Here is a 20,161-nt window from a genome sequence, read left to right on the forward strand (position 1 = left end):
GATAGAGCCCGCGGGGTTTCGATTGAATTGAATTTGTTTCATTACCTATATGTGAATTAAACAATTTGTGCACGGTTTAAGTGCATTTTTAATACTGAAGCGAATCATTTAGGTTAAATTGTTTTTAAATGTTAAAACGCACGTTGTGCCCAGTTCTACAAGCATCAAAATATTTTAGCCTCAAAACAAATAATGTAAGAACGAATCCAGTTACAGACGTGTGATTTAAAAACGGCCTTTAAAAATTATAATTAATATACAGTACTATTAAATTATGTAGGCCCATTGTATATTAAATGTAGGCTATGTTTTCAGCGCAAACTTTGAAAACAAAAAACCACCAATTACAACAAAATAAATCATCAAAAAAAACACTATTTTATAACATACAATACTTCTTAAAAAACCATTATTTTCTATTCTAGTAAGTAATGGCATATTACTTCACAGCTAGTAACTATTCTTTAGATGCTAATACTTATTTCAGTAGTGACTAATATATTTAATTAGGTGTTTATTCATACATATCTCTACTTAATTTATTTCTAGTCACTAGTTACTTAAATCTATTCCAGTTTTACTATAACTTGTTAGACACTATTAGACAAGACATTTCTGTTTATGCATTCCAGTTGTTAATGTGTAATCTGTAAATGAACCATGCATCACACTTTTTCCTGAAGTACACAGCAAAATCGGCCAAAAGTTAACACTCGGCATCAAACACCAGCAAGGTATCTATGTGTCCACTCGCAGTGTTATATTGTTCTTTTAAATATGTTAACTTTTTTTATTCAGCACTTTATATTGTTAAAAGTTAACCATCATTTAACTTTTTTTTTAGACATTGTATATTTCTGTATATCGCTGATATTAACTGGTATAGATGCTAGATACTGTATTCCAGTCTGATAAATAGGTAGTAGTAGGAAATAAATAAGTACTAGTAAACCTGCAAAAGATACTATAATTATTGGGATAGTGTATTGTTTAAATCTGAACAGCTCCCCAAATAATACAATGAAAAAAAAAAAAAGTAATGCATGATTACTAGTGAAATCAAAACCAATACTAGTCACTATTTGATAATGCATGATTACTAGTGAAATCAAAACCAATACTATTGAACCTATTTGATAACTGATGCATATTTATAGATACCATTTAATTAATGTTAAACCTTTTCCAAGCTTGCCATAGTGCAAGTGCAAGTCTTTATAAAGGATTTTCTGTGTAGATGTGTTTGAAGTGTTTTGACAGCTATTTTTTGTAGATGTCAGTGTAGTTTTAAGAATTTCATTTTTTTTTTCTTTTCTTTTTTTTTACCTTTACTTCTGACATTCATAAAAGGGTTTACAATTCTTGCTGATGCTGGAGAACTGGCAAGAAAAAAAGTGTAGTTTTTTATATCTTATGTATTAATATATTGATTTTTTTTTTTTATATATATATATATATAGCCACATTGTGCCCTTAACTTCATAACAGCAAATAAATCATAGAATATAAGAATCAAAACAGATTTTCAACTGAAAATTTTTCATTTTATGAGCCTATCAATCAGCCGAGGTAAAAGAAGAGTAAAACAACTATAAAACCATCATTCACACACAGCTGAAGTACATCTGTTTGTTCTGTGCTAGCCCTACTGTTTCATTTGCAGAGTTTGAATTGGTTTGCTATCAAACCGTGATATTTTGGGTTTGATTTAGTTAGGGATGTCAGCAGTATGAGGAATGAACCGGATTCTGAGCCAGATATAGTTTGAGACTGTGGTAAATGATAGATGAATGTATGATGTTTTCCATCATGCATCCACAAGGGTCCACTGTTGAGTCTGGTGTTGGCACAGGTTGTCACAATCTGTCTAGTAGCTTAAACATTGTCTTCTATGTAAACACAAAGCACTGAAACCAGAAGAGTACTTTGGGAAACTGATCAAAGGGTTCATCCAGTGTTGTGGAGACCCGTTTTTCTGTTGTCCCATTGTCATCCCCATAAACTCTCAAAGATTCATATCAATGCCTGTGAGGCTGGGCATCAAGATTGACTAGTTTACTGTTTTCTCACCTGTTTGCTACAATCATTTTCTCCTCCCCCAATTTCAATTCTTATTTATGACAGTCACCTATTCGCATTCTTTTCATTTTTGTTCCTTTTTTTTCAGGCAGAATCTTGTTTTAAGAAATTAAACTGTGGATCTCAGGAGACATTGTGTTGCAAATACTTTACTGCATGTTAAAGACCCCATGTGGTTTATAGTCCATATATATCAGCTTTGAGGTCATCTGTGTAATAATGTGCTCCTAAAAGTTCACAAACAATAATGATAATAACAAATATAGTTGCAAGCAGTAATTACGGGGCCAAGCACTCCAGAGGCAAATTGAGGAGCTATGCATGAAGCATCAGACCAAATGCAACGAGTAATAAAAAAAAATAAAATAAAATCAAGAAAAGTTAAAATCATGAATACAAACTTTGTTAACATGATTTATTGGCTTATCACGTTTGACCAATAGGTGACGCTGTTATCAAATCGATATGGTGTGTTCTGTGTGAGGTGACAATGGCACACACAAAGTTTGGTGTCAATATGCCAAAGCATTGCAGAGATAGAGCCTCAAGTGTCATTTTGGCATCATGCCTCAAATTCTTTGCTGTGATATGCGAAAACGCTTTTGTCTATCGACACAAAATCCATAACATTTTGTCAGCATGGTCTAAAGATGATATGATTCGATTTTGGTGAAAATCAGACCAACGGTCTAGGAGGAGTTCAAAAAGTTGATTTTTTTAAGAAAATCAAAATGGCGGACAGGAAGTTTTGCTGACTATGGCAACATTGGTATCACTGTTCTCAGCACGACTCAAGGAATCTATTGATACAAGTCTCATTACAATAGGCAAAATTCACAGAAAGCTATTAGCATTTATTTGAAATGTCATCAAAACTATTTGAGTACTTTTAAGTCATAGTCTCAATGGTACATAAAAAGTTTCGTAATGGTACACCAATGCATTTGTGAAATATAGCATTTTATATTATAATATTCTATTGTAGTCAATGGCAATTTCATGTTTTGTTCAATTTATAGCACCACCAAGAGGCACAATCCCACCTAATTTTTTTGTGTGTCCTTAGATTGTACCCATACATATCAAATTGGTGTCAAATTTGGTCAAAATATCTAATTTTGTTTAGGAGTTATAGACATTTTTATATATGAGAACAGAAAAATTGACTGACTGCCGACTTAGTAGAAAAATTCAAACAATTTACTATCAAAATTCTGGCAATTGGGCATTGGTATATTGCCGGCATGCTATATTTCCGAATTTTCTATGGTGGTTTCATGTCGATCGGATTAATGGTTTCTAAGATATTGGCAAATGTTTTTTAAGTGCTAAAATGCAACGTTGCACAAACCATGAGGCAAAACCTGGCATGTTTGGTATTGCTGGACTTGATTTAGACTCAGGAGTCTAAAAAGGTGACTCCCATGAAAATTAGTTGACCACACCCAAAGTTATAAGCATGTTAATACTCGATTTTGCTGGAAACTTCTCAGACTCCTTCAGGGCATCGTGCTGATGACCCATACTAAGTTTTGTGACGATACGTCAGTGCGTTCGTAAAATACCGCATTTTACTACATAATTCAAAATGGCCGACGCCCAAAATAGCTGACATGGAAAAATTTAGATTTTTGGCCAAAGCATTCAGAATTTATAAGCAAAAATATGCATTTTTCATATCTCATGTCCAGTAGGTGTGTTATTTGAGAACGGTTGGAAAAATCAACTTGAATTCCATAACTTTTTGCCAGCATGGTCTGAAGATGATCTGTTTTAATTTTCATTTTTAAAAAAATAACTGCGCAACGGCCTAGGATTAGTTTAAAAAAGTAGGTTTTTCGAACAATTGAAAATAGCGAAAAAACTAAAACTTACGATTTTTGAATTTTGGAGTTCATTCGACTCGGCATGAACCTTTTCCTTCTGTAGTTTACGGTTCAAAAATGATTAGCATAAACATGAGTGACAATTTGGACAATTGGTGGCGCTAGAGAGTTTGAGTTAGAGACTTCAAATTTACTATGGTTAATGTTTACACTGTCCTCTATCAGTGTGCCAAATTTCACAATTTTCCCGCAAGCGGTTCTATGGGCTGCCATTGACTCAATAGCGGAAGAAGAAGAAAAAGAACGCCAACGGAGACAATAGGTTCCATCGCACCTTCAGTGCTTGCCCCCTAATTAGGGATGCATCGAATTTTCAGCGGCTGAAAATATAGGCTACATATAATAAAATATATGGCACGCTGCGCCCAGCCTGGTAGTGTTCAGCGCGCAGGTTTCCAGTAGCCCCTCACTGCAGAACACAAGATCTAGGAGGCGTGGTTGGATCCCCATCTGGGGAATGGAGATTGGTAGGTTTAGGGGTGGAGATGGGTAGGTTTAGGGGTGGTGGTGGGTGGGTTTAGGGATCAGGGGGTGGAGACGGGTAGGTTTAGGTATATGTAAGGTGGGAGGAGTTGAATCTGGATCTAACCACGCCCCCTGGATCTTGTGTTGTGCAGTGAGGACCATCTCCAGGTTTCACTCTCCAGTCCGTGTCACTGCGCGGTTTGATGCTCTGCTCAGTATTCCGGTCATGCTGACCGAAAAAGCAAAGTCCGCTCTGACCGAAATTTTTATACAGTATACTTGCTCCTGTTTGCAGTAGCACTACTGTCCTGTAACATGGTGTAGGCTAGTACAGCTGTACTGGGCAACGCTGGTAAAATAATGCTACCTTCAGTGACGCTATGCTCTGATAATAACAGCTTTGTATGACTATACATTATTTGAATAATTAGTCAAAAAAATAAAATAAAAAACTGATATCTGATTCTGTTACATAGAAGTTAATAAAAATAATATATTGATATTTAATATTAAGGTAACACTGTGCAATAAGGTTCTATTAGTTAATGTTAGTTAATGTATTAAATAACATAAACAATGAACAGTTTTTCTTAATGGTAGTTAATGAGAATACAGTTGTTCACAGTTAGTTCATGTTCATTCAGAGTGCATTAACGGTTAACAAGTACAACTGTTGATTTTAATAATACATTAGTAAATGTTGAAATTAACATTAACTAAGATTAACACTCACATTTCACTGCTGGTTATATATGCTCTATATAATTGTGTATATGACGAATAAAAATCTTGAATCTTGATTATTAAATGCTGAAGAACTATTGTTCATTCTTAGTTCATGTTAACTAAAGTAGTTAACTAATGTTAATGAATGAACCTTATTGTAAATTGTTACCAATATTAATATAAATTCTGTCCAGTTTTATTGTTACTTTCAGTAAAAGTGTGGTTATTTTATTGGCTTGTGTTTTTTAAATTCAGTATCATTAAAATTGAGTTAAATTTTAAAAGTCTTACAAAATTACTTTATATTATTTAATAAAACAATAAATAATCATTACAAAGGATTTTCGGTTTCAGCCCAGAATTTTAATTTCAGTGCATCCCTTATAATAATAATAATAATAATAATAATAATAATAATAATAATAATAATAATAATAATAATAATAATAAAATCAAATAAAAATCTTTCTCTTCCATAAAAAAACAAAACATTTATGACTTATCTTGTGTGCAGGGGTGCACCAGAATTAAAATTTTTTTTCTCAATATTTTTGCCAATAGAATTCACTCTAGAATGACATTATGCTTCCCCCATCCCTCCTACCACCTGTAAATGTCTAACAATAGCAATATTTAATATATAAATTCTAATTAAAAATGCAATTAAAAATAATTATAATAATAATAATAATTAATAATTAAAAGGCTTGTATTATTTTGATTTGTAAAGGCCAGATAAATGTTTAAGAAAAGCAATAAATAAATAAAGTGGCAGAACAGCTGTTTTCTCATGTCTTCCAGAGGTGGATAACCTCGGTGAGGATCTCTGCAGCTGTGTGGGAACACTCAAGGGTAAATAGCTCAGACTCCCAGTTAAGGGCTTTAGAATGACTTCCCATAAATAGTAAAACAAAAGGAAAGAGCTTCTGGCCATCACTGGTGTGTCTGGTAAATGTAAAGTCTGAGATAAAGAATATCCACTTCAAGTTTCCTTTGTTTTCTCATATGTTTTTCTAAGTATTAGCTTGCCATTTGTGTTTACAAGAAAGGGCTTTGCGTCTGGAAAAGCTCAATATTCTGCTGTTCTGTTACACGCTGTGCTTCTGTGCACTCTGTATTGTTTACTTAAAACCCCTTATTGTTGTCAGTGTCAACAGTAACTTAAAATGGTTGACTAATCTCTTTCTTTCCTCAGATTAAACATCAACCTTATTGTCATCAATCATGAAATGCTTTACGATTAGAGCATGAAGCATTTCTCAGTCATGTACACATTAAAAAAATGAATTTTCAAAGTTGTAAATAACAGAATCTTGGAATATGTTTTACAAGAAAATGCTTTTAATTCAATGTGTCACTTGCCATTTCTTTGTAATTAGTAATTAAATCAATTGTGTGTTAATTTTTGGAGTAAAATTCAAAAATTATTACTTTATCTGTTTTTATTCAGTCCATCACTTCAGAGGCTTGCTTCCCAGTCGATAACATCATTTCCTTTCTTTTTTCTCCAGGGAATGCAGTGGAATACTAAATGTTATAGAAAGACGGGCAAGCAACACATGGAACGCAGACTGGACCATCACATCTAACGCCATGACATGGGATCATAATGGATTTTCATTAATTTTATTTAATACCAAATCTCTATAAAAAATCTGAAAAGAAATGTCTGTGGATACTAAAATAAAATATTTACCAAGTTTTTATTTTTAATTGGCGATTCAGCAATCTGGAACGTTTTTAACAAGGTAACACTTGATTATTGGTCTTCTGGTAAGGCTGACATAGGCCTCGTGAGGTGGCTGTTGCGTGGAGCTGCAGCTATGGACATTGAGGCGACGCATCATCCTTTCTGCCCAGCAAGCTCACCATGCTGAACAATGTCTTTGACGTGTCGTACGTGATTCTGGAGCTGCTGATTGCCCTGCTCTCGGTCCTGGGCAACGTGTTGGTCTGCTGGGCAGTGGGCCTCAACAGCAACCTCCAGAGCATCACCAACTTCTTTGTTGTTTCGCTGGCCGTGGCGGACATCGCAGTGGGTGTGCTGGCCATTCCCTTCTCCATCGTGATTAGCACTGGTTTCTGTGCCAATTTCTACGGTTGTCTGTTCATCGCCTGCTTCGTCCTAGTGCTGACCCAGAGCTCCATATTTAGTCTTCTAGCCATTGCCATTGACCGCTACATTGCTATCAAGATCCCGCTAAGGTGAGTGAAGGGTGTTGCTGTCCGAACATGGATCTTTGTACAGTACATTGATCATATTTCAGGGAGGTTGTTTCTCTTAATCTTAAAGGCATGTTTGTTGAAGATGTTTATTGTTACATTTTGTAGAATAATGCTTCACCTCTTCTAAATAGTTTTGGCCTTAAAGATAAATCGTTTTGACTACCTTGTTTGCCTTTTCAACTTATGTTTTGGATGCTGAACTCCCCACTAAACTCCTTAACTAGCTTAACCAGCATTCTGCTTTCTGGTTGACCAGCATTTTTTGAAACCTCAAACCAGCTAGACCAGCATAATCCCACTGAAAGTGCGCACTTAAAATCTAATTTTACTGGTTTAAGCAGGTCTTAAGCAGGCCTACAGTTGAAAAGTGATCAAAACTCCTCTAAAACAAGGCTGGGAAACCAGCTAAGACCAGCAAATTACAGTAACTTAGACTGGCTTAAGATGTATTTTATTTCAGCAAGAAAACCAGCCTGGACCAGTATGGAGATTTATTCTGGTTTAAGTGATTACCCCAAAGACCAGGCTGAGAAACTATCTTAAGTACAGCAAATTAAATATTTATTTATTTATTTTTTTAACAAGTATTGAGGGACAGACCTTGAAACCAGCCAGCCTGGAGATTTATGCTGGTTTAAGTTGGTCTTTTCAAGAATTAACCACACATGGCACTGTTCCCATTTGTCGGGACAGACCTTGCCTTTTTTAACACTTTATGTCCCAGTAATGGGACACACTGTCTTTCCAACAAGATTCTTGGCCATTTGGGTGAAAATGATTTAAGAACATAGCAAGGCCTAAACTCTTGATTTTGAGGCTGTCTTTGAGCATAAACTCTCATAAATCTGATTTACTCTGGAATGTTTTGATTTCCTAAGCAAGCATCCACTTCTGTTTTTTTGTCAGTCATAAGTCTTTTATCAGATGTCAGTTTTGTTCCATAACCTCTTTACACTTCATAATGAGCAGCTAACATGCTAATGGAGATTGAGGTAATGTTGGGATAATAGTATCTCTTGTGTTTTGGAATGGTCAGTTCAGCTGGTTTCAATGAGATGTGTGATAGACTGCGTGTGCGTCCCCGTCCTGTCAACAGGTTTTGGGTGGGGGAACGGGGATGTTTTCTCTGTGTGGCTCACTGAACTTCCACATCTGGAGAATGAGACGAATAGAGGCCAAGGAACTCAGCTGTTCTCCCACACTGGCCCAAAAAGAGACTCTCAAAATAGATTTCTGTTCCAAACACTGACATTTCTGAGCACATTCTTTCTTCTAATTTGCTCCAGTGGGAGAATTTGCTGGAAATACTGTGAATGAATGCTAGGATCATTAGCACTGTGGTTGCATCAGGGTTGTTCTAATGTTCACGTTGTATCCAAATTACCATAATTACGAGATTTTACTTTGAGTTATATTAGTATTAATTTCTATGATAAAAAAGTATTTGTGAAAGAAATAAAGAAACCCACTAGTGTACAAGCTGTTTTTATATGCCATCACAATGGTCAAGTAAATGGAACCCAGTTTTCGACTTATGTAATTATGAGATACATTTATGAATTATGAGATACATATGTTACATTGTGAGATAGGAAGTCACAATTGAGATATGTCGCAATTTTGCAAAGTCACAATTCACAATTATGAAAGCTAGATGCAATTGTGAAATATAAAATCTTAACTGGGAGATTCAAAGCCAGAATTGTGAGAACTTGTCGCAATTTATGAGAAAAAATTGTAATTGTAAGACAAAGTCAGAAATGTGAGAACTAGTTGCAAATAAAATTGCAAGAAACAAAATTATAATTGTAAGATATAAAGACAATTGTGAGAACTAGTCGCAATTATGATGAATAAAATGGCAACTACTGTAGGTAAAATAAAGTCCAAATATAGAAATAGTTACATTGTGAGATATATAAAGTTGTATAAAGTCATAATTCTGAGATATAAAAGGTCACATTTATAAGAACTAGTCACAATTACAGGAAATAAAATCGCAGTTTTGAGATATAAAAAGTTAATTATAACAGCTAGTCACAATTACATTAAATGACAGCAACTGTGAGAAATTATGAGATACAGTTTGACAGATGCAAAAGATTATTACTTATTGGAATCATAATTACATAATTCCAGCATGACGTGAGTGCACTTTTAAAGAGATGTCTAGGTTTCTAGCCATGCTGTCATTTGCTTACTTTTGTTAGTACTTTGGACCTTTTAGATGTGCAGTCTAGACAAACTGGAACAAACAGTTATGGCTGGGGAATTTGAAAAACATGATTATCTCTCTCTCTTCCAGATACAACAGCCTAGTAACTGGGCAGCGTGCCAGATGCATCATAGCCATCTGCTGGGTTCTGTCGGTTATCATCGGTCTAACACCAATGTTAGGCTGGCACAAAGCCCGCTCAGAAGAGGCCCTCAACAGCACCTGTCCACCCGGTATGATGGAGTGTTTGTTCGAGGAGGTGGTGGTCATGGACTACATGGTTTACTTCAATTTCTTCGCCTGCGTGCTGCTGCCTTTGCTCCTCATGCTGGCCATTTACCTACGGATCTTCATGGCCGCACGCCACCAACTCAAATGCATTGAGTCCAAAGCCGTACCCTACGAGCTCAAGTCCCGCTCCACCCTGCAGAAAGAGGTCCACGCTGCAAAATCTCTGGCGATTATCGTTGGCCTGTTCGCAGTTTGCTGGTTGCCGCTGCACATCATAAACTGTTTCACTCTGTTTTGTCCGAAGTGTGAACGGCCGCCGGTTCTTGTCATGTACCTTGCTATAATTCTCTCGCACGCAAACTCAGTCGTGAACCCGTTCATTTACGCCTACCGCATACGTGAATTCAGATACACTTTTCGGAAGATTGTACGCTATCACATTTTGGGTAGACAAGAGCCTCTTTCTTGCAACGGAAGCACCCGTACCTCAACCCGAACGAGGGTGGCAGATTCGCTCCGGATTAAAGTCAACGGCCTGGTGCGAGACCTCTACACCGAACAGAGCAGCACCACCAGCAGCTGTGAAAGTGCTGAACCTGGCCACACACACAGACCTGTTATGACGGAAAACTCTGTATTAGATAACCAGCCTATGGAACTCACTAATTCTCACAGACATCTGGGACTGAGGCATCCAGAGTCGCTGCTCACTGGGAATAATGAAGGCGTTGCATGCAAGAAGCATACCGTACTTGACATTACGAATGGGAAGGATCCATCCTCGCTGCTTTATGTTGAAATCACCTCACCAACAAAAAACACCACACTGTTTAAAACACACAGATTTCACAATAAAAAAAACACACTCAAAAATATATACTAAAAATATATATCTGCTTCAAAAAAAAATTATGGGCTAAAATATGAAATACAAAGTATGTATTTCTGCTTTTTTAAGGACTTGACATGGCAGAAGCAGCTCAGAACTGAATATGTTTGATATTGTAATGACTGTAATTATAATGTAAACATATTAAAGAGCATCAAAAATGAATATCAGTTCTTTTTTCAGTCGTAAAAATTGTGAATTCTAAAAATCCTGTTGGAATTGGTCACAGGATGTTGAATTGGATTTTTTTCAGTACAAAATAAATATATTAATTAATTAATTAATCTGAGTATTCCCAAAATTAGAACAGTAAAACAGTTTAGATATATTTCTCCTAATTAAATTCAATAACCTCAACAATTAACAAAGAAATTAAAAACTATTTTATTTATAATGGGCATTTGAGTCATGTCAAATGTCCATTACATTTTGCAACATAACATTATAAAATAAATATTGAAACATTTGAATCAGTTGATTATATGGTATGTTTATATATTAGGTTGGAGATAAATGTTCTTCCACCATGGTCCATAAGGTAAACATTATTGATTAAATTTAGAGCAGTGTGTGTGTAAGATGTCTGAACTGCACTTACATTTTAATTCTACTTTCATAAATCCAAATTTTAATTACAATTCTAAATTCTGTGTGCTTCTTTAATTCAAATTTAGGAATTTAAAAAGCATTTTCAAAACAGTTCTTAATGGTTTGCAGTGAGACTTGGGAGCACTTGCTGATTATTTTCTTCAATCACTCAGCATCTGCACTGCAACACAAACATAAACCCAAACTTCTACATGCACGAATACCCACAGACAACTGATTTGTTAGTTGATTTCTACCTGGGAACTGGGCGAGCATGTTAATTGAATGTTAGTCAGCAAGATTTCATAAAGCCAACATATGCATGCAGCATTGCAACTCATGCCATGTATTTTGGCTGCATATTTTGTAGGCTCTATGAAAAGTTTTAAGCAGTGTTACTCTTTGACTCTGTGGTTTTCTATGAGGTACTTTCCACAAAAAGGATGCATTTTTGAGTCCCATTATTTTGGTTTTTATTGCATTAAGGGCACACATCCCATGCTTTTCGTTTTGAGAACTATTAGATAAGTTATAGATCTCATATAAATGTAGCCTAGCATAAAAGTAGCTAATTGTAAACACATTGAATGCCTGTTCACTTAAAATTGTTATTTTGGCCTTATTGACTGCAACTTTTCATAATAACTGTTTTAAGACAAAGTTAGTAAAAGGGTTGCAAAATTTGCAAATCTCATAAAATTAACAGAAAATTGCACAAGACAATCAACATTTCCTGAAGGTTAAGCACCTCATTTCACTGACCATTTGTTTAAACTACAACTATTTTTGCTGCCTTATTTTATTCGAATTTGTGGTAAGATTATCTAAATTAAAGATCACTCTTTTGAAACAAGAATATATTGTAATGCTCTGGCACAATTCATGAAACGTTATTTCATGTCAACCCATTGCTTGAGTTTTGTTCCAGTTCTTTCTGCCTCATAAATAGCGTACATCTGTATGAGATCAGATCATCAGTACTGTGCCACAGAAACAGCAACGTGGACACATTTTCCCCACCACATCAATAAATTGCCATTACTCAGCTGCACATGAAGTGCTGTTGTCAAATAACCTGTTTGATCACATACAGATCCCTGATTATAAGAGGTCTGTAAAGATAATATAGTTAACAGAGTTTGTGTAATAAATTATGTTACTGTAATATCCTATTGCGTCCTAATCATAATTTCTCACACCAGACAAGTATTGTCATGAGAGAATACCAGCAGCTAGAACAGAAATCTTTATATAAACTCTACTATTTCTTTCTTTCTGTCCTCTACTTTTCCTTGTTGAACTGTTAGTTGCAACTGTTAATTCTGGTCACTCTGTGCATTGTGGGGATTTTTCTACAGGTTACATCGATACGTCATGGGGGCGACAGGTGACTCTTTATGAGTGAGTCAATGAATCATTCACTCAAGTGATTCATTCACAAACACTGATTCATTCTGTGACAAAACACCTGACGAGCGATGTTGTGACTGTGTTTGAAACTATTTTTGATGATGTTTAGAAAGAACAGACAAAGAAATGGAAAATATTCTGTAAGCTACTCAAACTTAAAGGGTTACTCCACCCCTAGTCTTGCGTAGGAATTCATGGCAGCTTTCACTGGCCAAGGCCTGCCCATGAGGCCGTTTGACTGACATGTCAAACAACCAATCACAGTTCGTTTTATTCATCATCACGTTTCGAGGTGTGGAAATGTCGCCACAATTACAGACCGGTGTGTAAAACTCTCGGACATATTTTAAAGATTTTATGCCGCGAACTTTAAATATTTCACATACTTTTGAAAATCCAGTGTTTAGTTGATCCTGGTAAGCACTCGTCATCACAGTTGTAAACAAAACAGCTTTCTTTTTTCGTGAGTGGGTTTTGCACCACGGTATCTTTGTTTCACCTTGTGTCAAGCAGTCCAAAAAGTATGGAAGTACTCGTCAGAACTTTAAGTCCATCTGCCATCAGTGGTTCAACCGTGGGGTAATGTCTATGAAGCGACTCCACGATGAATACTTTTTTATGCGATATGACGTAATAAAACAAAGTTTGTTAAAACAAACCAATGACTTGACTGTATTCAACAATTTGTCTCCAAAAAGTGGAAGACTCGTCAGAATAGTCCCGCCATCACGGTAACTGTAAGCTTTATGAAGCCAAATTTTGGAGAAACATGATTTATTCAACTGAACTGCAGGCAGCGTAAGCGCAGGCCTCTTCTGTGTCTGCCGCACCACAAGGATACGTTTTTTACATGAATTTACACTTTGATTTGAAAGAAAACTGCGCATCCATGTGGCGCGGCTGACACAGAAGAGCGTACGCTGCCTGCGTTCAGCTCATGTTCTCTATGATTGTTGACAAAGGAATTGTTGAATAAAGTTGTTATTTTTGTTTTCTTTGCTTACAAAAAGTATTCTCGTTGCGTCATGATGTTACGGTTGAACCACTGATGGCAGATGGACTATTCTGACGACGCTTTTCATACTTTTTTGGACCTTGACATTGTAAGTTACTTGGCAGTCAATGGGACAGTCACAAGCCTTCAGGTTTTCATCCAAAATATCTTAAATTGTCATCCAAAAACCAAAAAATGTTAAGAAGGTATTTGTAGGAATTTACATTCACTTAGAATAATAAATTATGTATGATCATTAATACAATCCCTTTAATGTTTACTGAACGGTTGTATATATTAAATACTATTGCTCATAATATTGCTTTGATATTAAATATAAAAACTATCAGTAAACAACTTGGTTTAAGTGTGATATAGCTTAAGTGTAGGCTATAAAATGATTTGTGATTTTCCTTCAAAAGAAGGAGTCTCCAGACATGGAGACATTAAGTGGTCATCCCAGGAGATGCTTGATCGCACGCTGAAGGCTCTTATGAATCCTAACATTGTATCTTTCCCAGACCGTTCCCAAAGTCCCAAAAGATTCCAGGTTGAAGGGTGCACTAGTGCATCTCAAGAGATTTCTAGAGTAGCCTATTTTAGGGTAGCATTATCATTCTTCTGAATCGAGCTCCACATATGATATACAGATATACAAATCTGGGTACAGAGATCTTCCTCCTTCAAACACACCTGATTCAGATTAAATTGTATGCAGACAGACTACTATTTTACATCACACATGATAAAAAACTGCTGAAAAGCTCCTGAGCCAACAGATTTTCCTCTTCAAAGAATTTTACACACACACAAACATTTACAGTAATCCTGCTCGAGTTATTTCAAACAAAAGCTCATTGTGTGTTGACACAAAAGGATGTTGAATGAACCCGTGTTCCACATCTAAAAATGCAGTATTCACACACCCATCTTCCTAATGAACTCTGATTATGACTCCTGGGCTGGTCTCCATGTCTGCCAGTGCCAGCGGAGCTTTTGGATCATCTTACCAACAATAGCAATTTGTGTCAGCGCCGATAGCCATGGGCAGTGCGCCGACATATACTGTCATTGCACTTCGGGCATCCCGAGTTCGAGTTCTGGCTCATGGACCTTTCCCGGACTTCTGTCTAAAGTTCAGATAACTGCAAATTTAAACTTACATTTTATCTCTAGGTTATTGATAAAAAATTAGGCTAACATGAACAACCTATGTTAATATAGGCGTGGCTCTCTGTACATTTCATTAAAGTTTGGTTAAAGACTGCTCTTGACTCATCAGTTGATTATGTATTTGAAAAAATATATTTAAATAATATAATAAATATTATATTTTAAAAAAATGTAGTTACCTCTAGAACAGTTGTCTTCTGCAAAAATAGAAATAGACTTTTGCTTTTTGAATGCATATGATGCCTGACATCTAAAAGAATTTGAAACATAGGCCTATACAAAAAAAAAAAAAAAAAAACTTAAGCAACATCATTGGATATTAAAATATTAAAGTGGCTATTTTGAGGTATGCCTTTATTTAAGATACAGTGGGTTAATATGACTTATTTTTCAGTAAATAGTAAATTGTAACACACTTCTTTCATTTAATTTTATATTATAGTCTGTTCTTATTAATGAAATATATATAAATTGTATTATTAATTAGCGCACTTATATATTTGTTTCATATGTCAAAAGATGACAAGTGTATATCAAGTCTCCCCTATATTTATAAAACAGGTAACCCTTGGCAGACATCTAGGTTTTATTGAGCTAAGCAAACAGGCTGATTGGTCTAATCTTTGACATAAAGGTTGTAGAGGGCTTCATGTCACATCTACATTTGTGGAAAAGACCTGATGTTGAAGCTGATGATGTTTACACACATTTGAGGTTCTGACTGCTCAAGCCTGTGTTGTCATGGAGTTGCTGTCTCTGTCTCATCGCCTGTTATTCTGGCAAGATTTACAAGATTGTGTATCAGCAATGGTGCTTTAAAACAGCGGTTCTCAACCAGAGGGCCTGGGGCCCACTAGAGCTCCTCAGCTCCCAATCAAGATGACTTAAAATATATTTTAATTATAATTTTAATTAATTGTAAAAGTGTGGTGGGAAAAAAATCAATGTAAACTAATATATTTTATGATACAACTGGGTGTTTTTATCATGCATTTGTTTAAAAGTAGTTTTTTATGTTTTTTTCTTCATTTGATCAAAATACATTTAAATGGAAATATTGTGAAATATAATAACAGTTTTAAGTAACAGTTTTCTATTTGAATATATTTTAAAATGTGCTTTATTCTTGTGATGGCAGAGCTGAATTTTCAGCAGCAGTTACTCCAGTCTTCAGTGTCACATGATCTTTCACAAATCATTCTAATATGCTGATTTGCTGCTTAAGAAATATTTTTGATTATCATATTTGTGCAGCCTAATATTTTTGTAGAAACTTGATACATTTGTTTTTTAATGAATGGAAAGTTCAAAATAACAGCATTTATGTAATAGAAAAAAATAGTTATTTGTTATTACATTATAAAATATAATTTTTATTATAAATGTATAAGCAATTTATTTATAAAAGTATATGTATATATTGTATGTATATAATGTATGTATTACCGTTGATAATATATATGAAAGAGCTATATATATACTATATATGTCTGTATACGCATATAGCAGAGTATCCTTATATATATATATGTATATGTATATGGAGATGTATGGGATGCTAGGCATGGCTTCGATGTATGAGTCTAATATATTCCCCCGTATATACACACACACACACACACATATATATATATATATATATATATATTATATATATATATATCCATATATACATATATATATATATATATATATATACATATATATATATATATATACATCTATATCATATATATATATACATATATATATATATATACATATATACATACATACTAATATATATATATATATATAATATATATATATATATAGTATATATATATATATATATATATATATATTACATTATCTTTATAATTTACTTCCAAAATGAACCTTCGATTCATGTGGTTTAAAGTGCAGGGACAAAACTTCATCAGACATTTAAATGAATGAAGTTTGCTTACCTCTTAGTCATTCAAGACTCATTTCTTATGGCACATGGTTTTTTCCCAAGTTAGTACTAAAATAGCCACAACTGGGACGGACTTGTGCTGTTCTCTTACTGTTGCGTTTAAAGTCATGGGAAAAAGACTATAGATCTGTTCCCCACTCAACTATAGATGTCCCGGATAAGTACTTCAAGTATCAAAGAACCTGTCTGTCTGTTTACTAACTCCATGGAGACAAATCAGACTGGTCTGCTTCATTAAAAAAAGAGTTCTTTCTCTCTTCTCTTTTCAAAGGGGTTACAGAGAGAGAGACAGAAAAAAAAACAGTGAGTAGTGAGTGAAAAATGTAGCCTGGCAATATGCTGCTGTTTATGTAATGCAGATTCTAGGCCAGGAGGGGAGTTCATCCATAGTTCAGTGGTGGCACAGCAGGATGATATTCTAAATACATTGAGTCTAGTCTGCCAATTTCATTCAGTCCTGTAGAACTGTATAGAATTCCTCTTAAACTGGGGCTTTGTCTCTAGGTATGGTTGTCGTCAACAACATTTAACTACCTTTTATTTTCCTACTGTGTGAACAGACACATTTATTACTGCATGCTGCTGAGACAGTAAACACATCTTAAGACTGAGTTGTTCATTACTGTGATATTTGGTGGTAAGTACAGGATAATTTATATATATATACAGTACAGACCAAAAGTTTGGAAACATTACTATTTTTAATGTTTTTGAAAGAAGTTTCTTCTGCTCATCAAGCCTGCATTTGTTTGATAAAAAATACATAAAAAAACAGTAATATTGTGAAATATTATTACAACTTAAAATAATAGTTTTCTATTTGAATATACTTTGAAAAAAATAATTTATTCCTGTGATGCATAGCTGAATTTTCAGCATCATTACTCCAGCCTTCAGTGTCACATGTAACATCCAGTCTATCACATGATCATTTAGAAATCATTCTAATATTCTGATTTATTATGAGTGTTGGAAACAGTTCTGCTGTCTAATATATTTGATGAATAAAAGGTTTAAAAGAACTGCATTTATTCAAAATAAAAAAAAATTCTAATAATATATATTCTAATAATATATTTTTCTTTACTATCACTTTTTATCAATTTAACAACATCCTTGCTGAATAAAGTATTGATTTTATTTAAAAAAAAGAAAGAAAAAAAAATTACTGACCCCAAATTACTAACCAGTAGTGTAATGGCTATTGTTATTACAAAATATTTATATTTTTAAAAACATAGCTTCTTTTTTTTTTTTTTTTTTTCTTTTTTTTTTTACTTTTTATTCATCAAAGTATCCTAAAAAAAGTATCACATGTTCTGAAAAAATATTAAGCAGCAGAACTGTTTCCAACTTTGATAATGAATCATCATATTAGAATGATTTCTAAAGGATCATGTGATAATGATCCTAAAAAATTCAGCTTTGCATCACAGAAATAAATGATAATTTAAAGTATAATAAATTTAAAAACAATTATTTTAAATTGTAATAATATATCACAATATTACATTTTTTCTCTGTATTTTTGATAAAATAAATGCAGGATTGATGAGCAGAAGAAACTTCTTTCAAAAACATTAAAAATAGTAATGTTTCCATACTTTTGGACCTGTACTGTATATATATATATATATATATATATTATATATATATATATATATATATATATATATATATATTTCATATTACCATACATACAAACTATACAATTTTGAGTGCTTTTGAGGGAAGTTTCTTATGCTCACCAAGGCTGCATTTAACAGTAATATTGTGAAATAGCAAGATATTTAAAAATGTATTCCTGTGATGGCAAAGCTGAATTCTTTTTTAAAAAAAACACAGTGAAGTTTTATTCTTAGGGTCTGGGGGTTGTTCAACTCCAAGTAACACTTAAAATCAGAAACACACTTGCTAAGCTACAAGCTGTTAATTTGAAGCTGAACAGACTCAGTGAAGGTGATCTAAATAAAAGAACTGTTCTCTGTAGAGACTGTGGACTTGATGGACAGGATGGGAGACCTGGTGAACTTGGCAGAGAGAGCACAGAGCACCGACCTCGTCAGCAGTTTGCTAAAGGAGAGAGAGCTATATTCCATTACATGCATCACATGAGTTTGCCCTCACCTACTTCAAGTACAGCAGATACCACAACAACTATGGTAAATCAGTAAAAACAGCTTTGTATGTTCCCTTGTGCAGGAGGTGAATGCAGTGAAGGTCCAAAGTATACTGCAGTGTTTGACTTTGGGACAAGTTTCCCTGAGCTAGCAGGCAATGCTTCTAGTTCTCATTTGTTCACCTATAATTTATTAAAAAGGAAGAATTTGATATCAAGAAAAACACTCATTGTTCTTTAAAAGGAATTTCCCACAAATCTAATAAAAATTAAACTGACATGTTCACTAGCAGAAATATAGCATTTTTGTTATGGATATTACATAGTAGGTTCTCTATTTAATCTAATCTGTTTTTCTGCTAAATTTAGAGATTGTGAGAAAACTGTCAAATCCTTCAAAGGAGAGGGACAAAAGGGGTGGGGCATCAAAAAGAGGAGGAGTAAGTCAAAACCGCATCAAAGCTGCTATCACCTTTAAGAAAGCCATCACAACACCTCAGAGCTGAAGAGTCCCTTCTCTTTCCCTGTGTTCTTTAACATATTGTTAATATTTTATTTATAGAATTCATTGTATGACTCCTGTAGGACTTGAAGACTGGAGAAATGAATTACATTTTATATAGCCAAAGGTATTGGGACACCCCCTTCTAATGGACAGGTTTGACTACTTTGGTAAATTCCATGAGTACAAATCTTAATGTTTAAGCATAATGATATTCTAGGGAATTGTGTGCTTCTAATTTTATAGCAAGAGTTTGGACAGGAACCTTTTCTATTTAAACATGACAATGCCTCTGTGTGTATAAGGCAAGGTTCAAAAAGAAATGTCAATGTTGAGTCAGTGTGGAAGAAGCCAAGTCCTAATCCCAGCTGAATATCTCTGGTGTGACTTGATATGAAGAGTCGAAAACTCATCACTAAACACCAATGGCTTGTACATATGGGTATCTTTCAAAACTGTTGCAACAGAGATGGAAATACAATTTTTAAATACATTAATTATGTTTCCATCTTGTTGCCACAGTTTTGGAAGTGCCTTTTTTTGTTCCAAAGAAGGGGATGTCCCAATACTTTTGTCCATATAGTGTATGTACAAGTCGTTGGTGTTTGGTGATGAGTTTTTGGCTCATGGTCAGCATTTAAAGTCACATCAGGGGTGATCAGCTGGGATTAGGACCTGACTTTATCATTCTTTATCACTGG

At 34.5% G+C, this 20,161-nt stretch overlaps 1 protein-coding gene across 1 annotated transcript; it reads left to right on the plus strand.

The window, feature by feature from the left end:
* The first annotated feature begins 6,811 nt into the window (after window positions 1–6,811).
* Window positions 6,812–19,464, plus strand: LOC109108751 (adenosine receptor A2b-like). Its single transcript, XM_042730418.1, has 5 exons — window positions 6,812–7,361; window positions 9,688–10,656; window positions 18,830–18,975; window positions 19,042–19,113; window positions 19,328–19,464. The coding sequence occupies exons 1-5, from the start codon at window positions 7,027–7,029 to the stop codon at window positions 19,462–19,464; spliced, it is 1,659 nt and encodes a 552-aa protein (XP_042586352.1). The 5' UTR covers window positions 6,812–7,026.
* Window positions 19,465–20,161: the final 697 nt, after the last annotated feature.

The sequence above is a fragment of the Cyprinus carpio genome, chromosome B8 (assembly GCF_018340385.1).
Source record: "Cyprinus carpio isolate SPL01 chromosome B8, ASM1834038v1, whole genome shotgun sequence".
Taxonomy (NCBI): domain Eukaryota; kingdom Metazoa; phylum Chordata; class Actinopteri; order Cypriniformes; family Cyprinidae; genus Cyprinus; species Cyprinus carpio.

Bases quoted from the DNA above. Each gene is read 5' to 3' on its own strand.
- LOC109108751 (XM_042730418.1), top strand. From the start codon at position 7,027: ATGCTGAACAATGTCTTTGACGTGTCGTACGTGATTCTGGAGCTGCTG. The intron at 10,657-18,829 runs GTTTAAAACACA...TGTTCTCTGTAG, and splicing joins CCAACAAAAAACACCACACT to AGACTGTGGACTTGATGGAC. The intron at 19,114-19,327 runs GCAATGCTTCTA...TGCTAAATTTAG, and splicing joins AAGTTTCCCTGAGCTAGCAG to AGATTGTGAGAAAACTGTCA.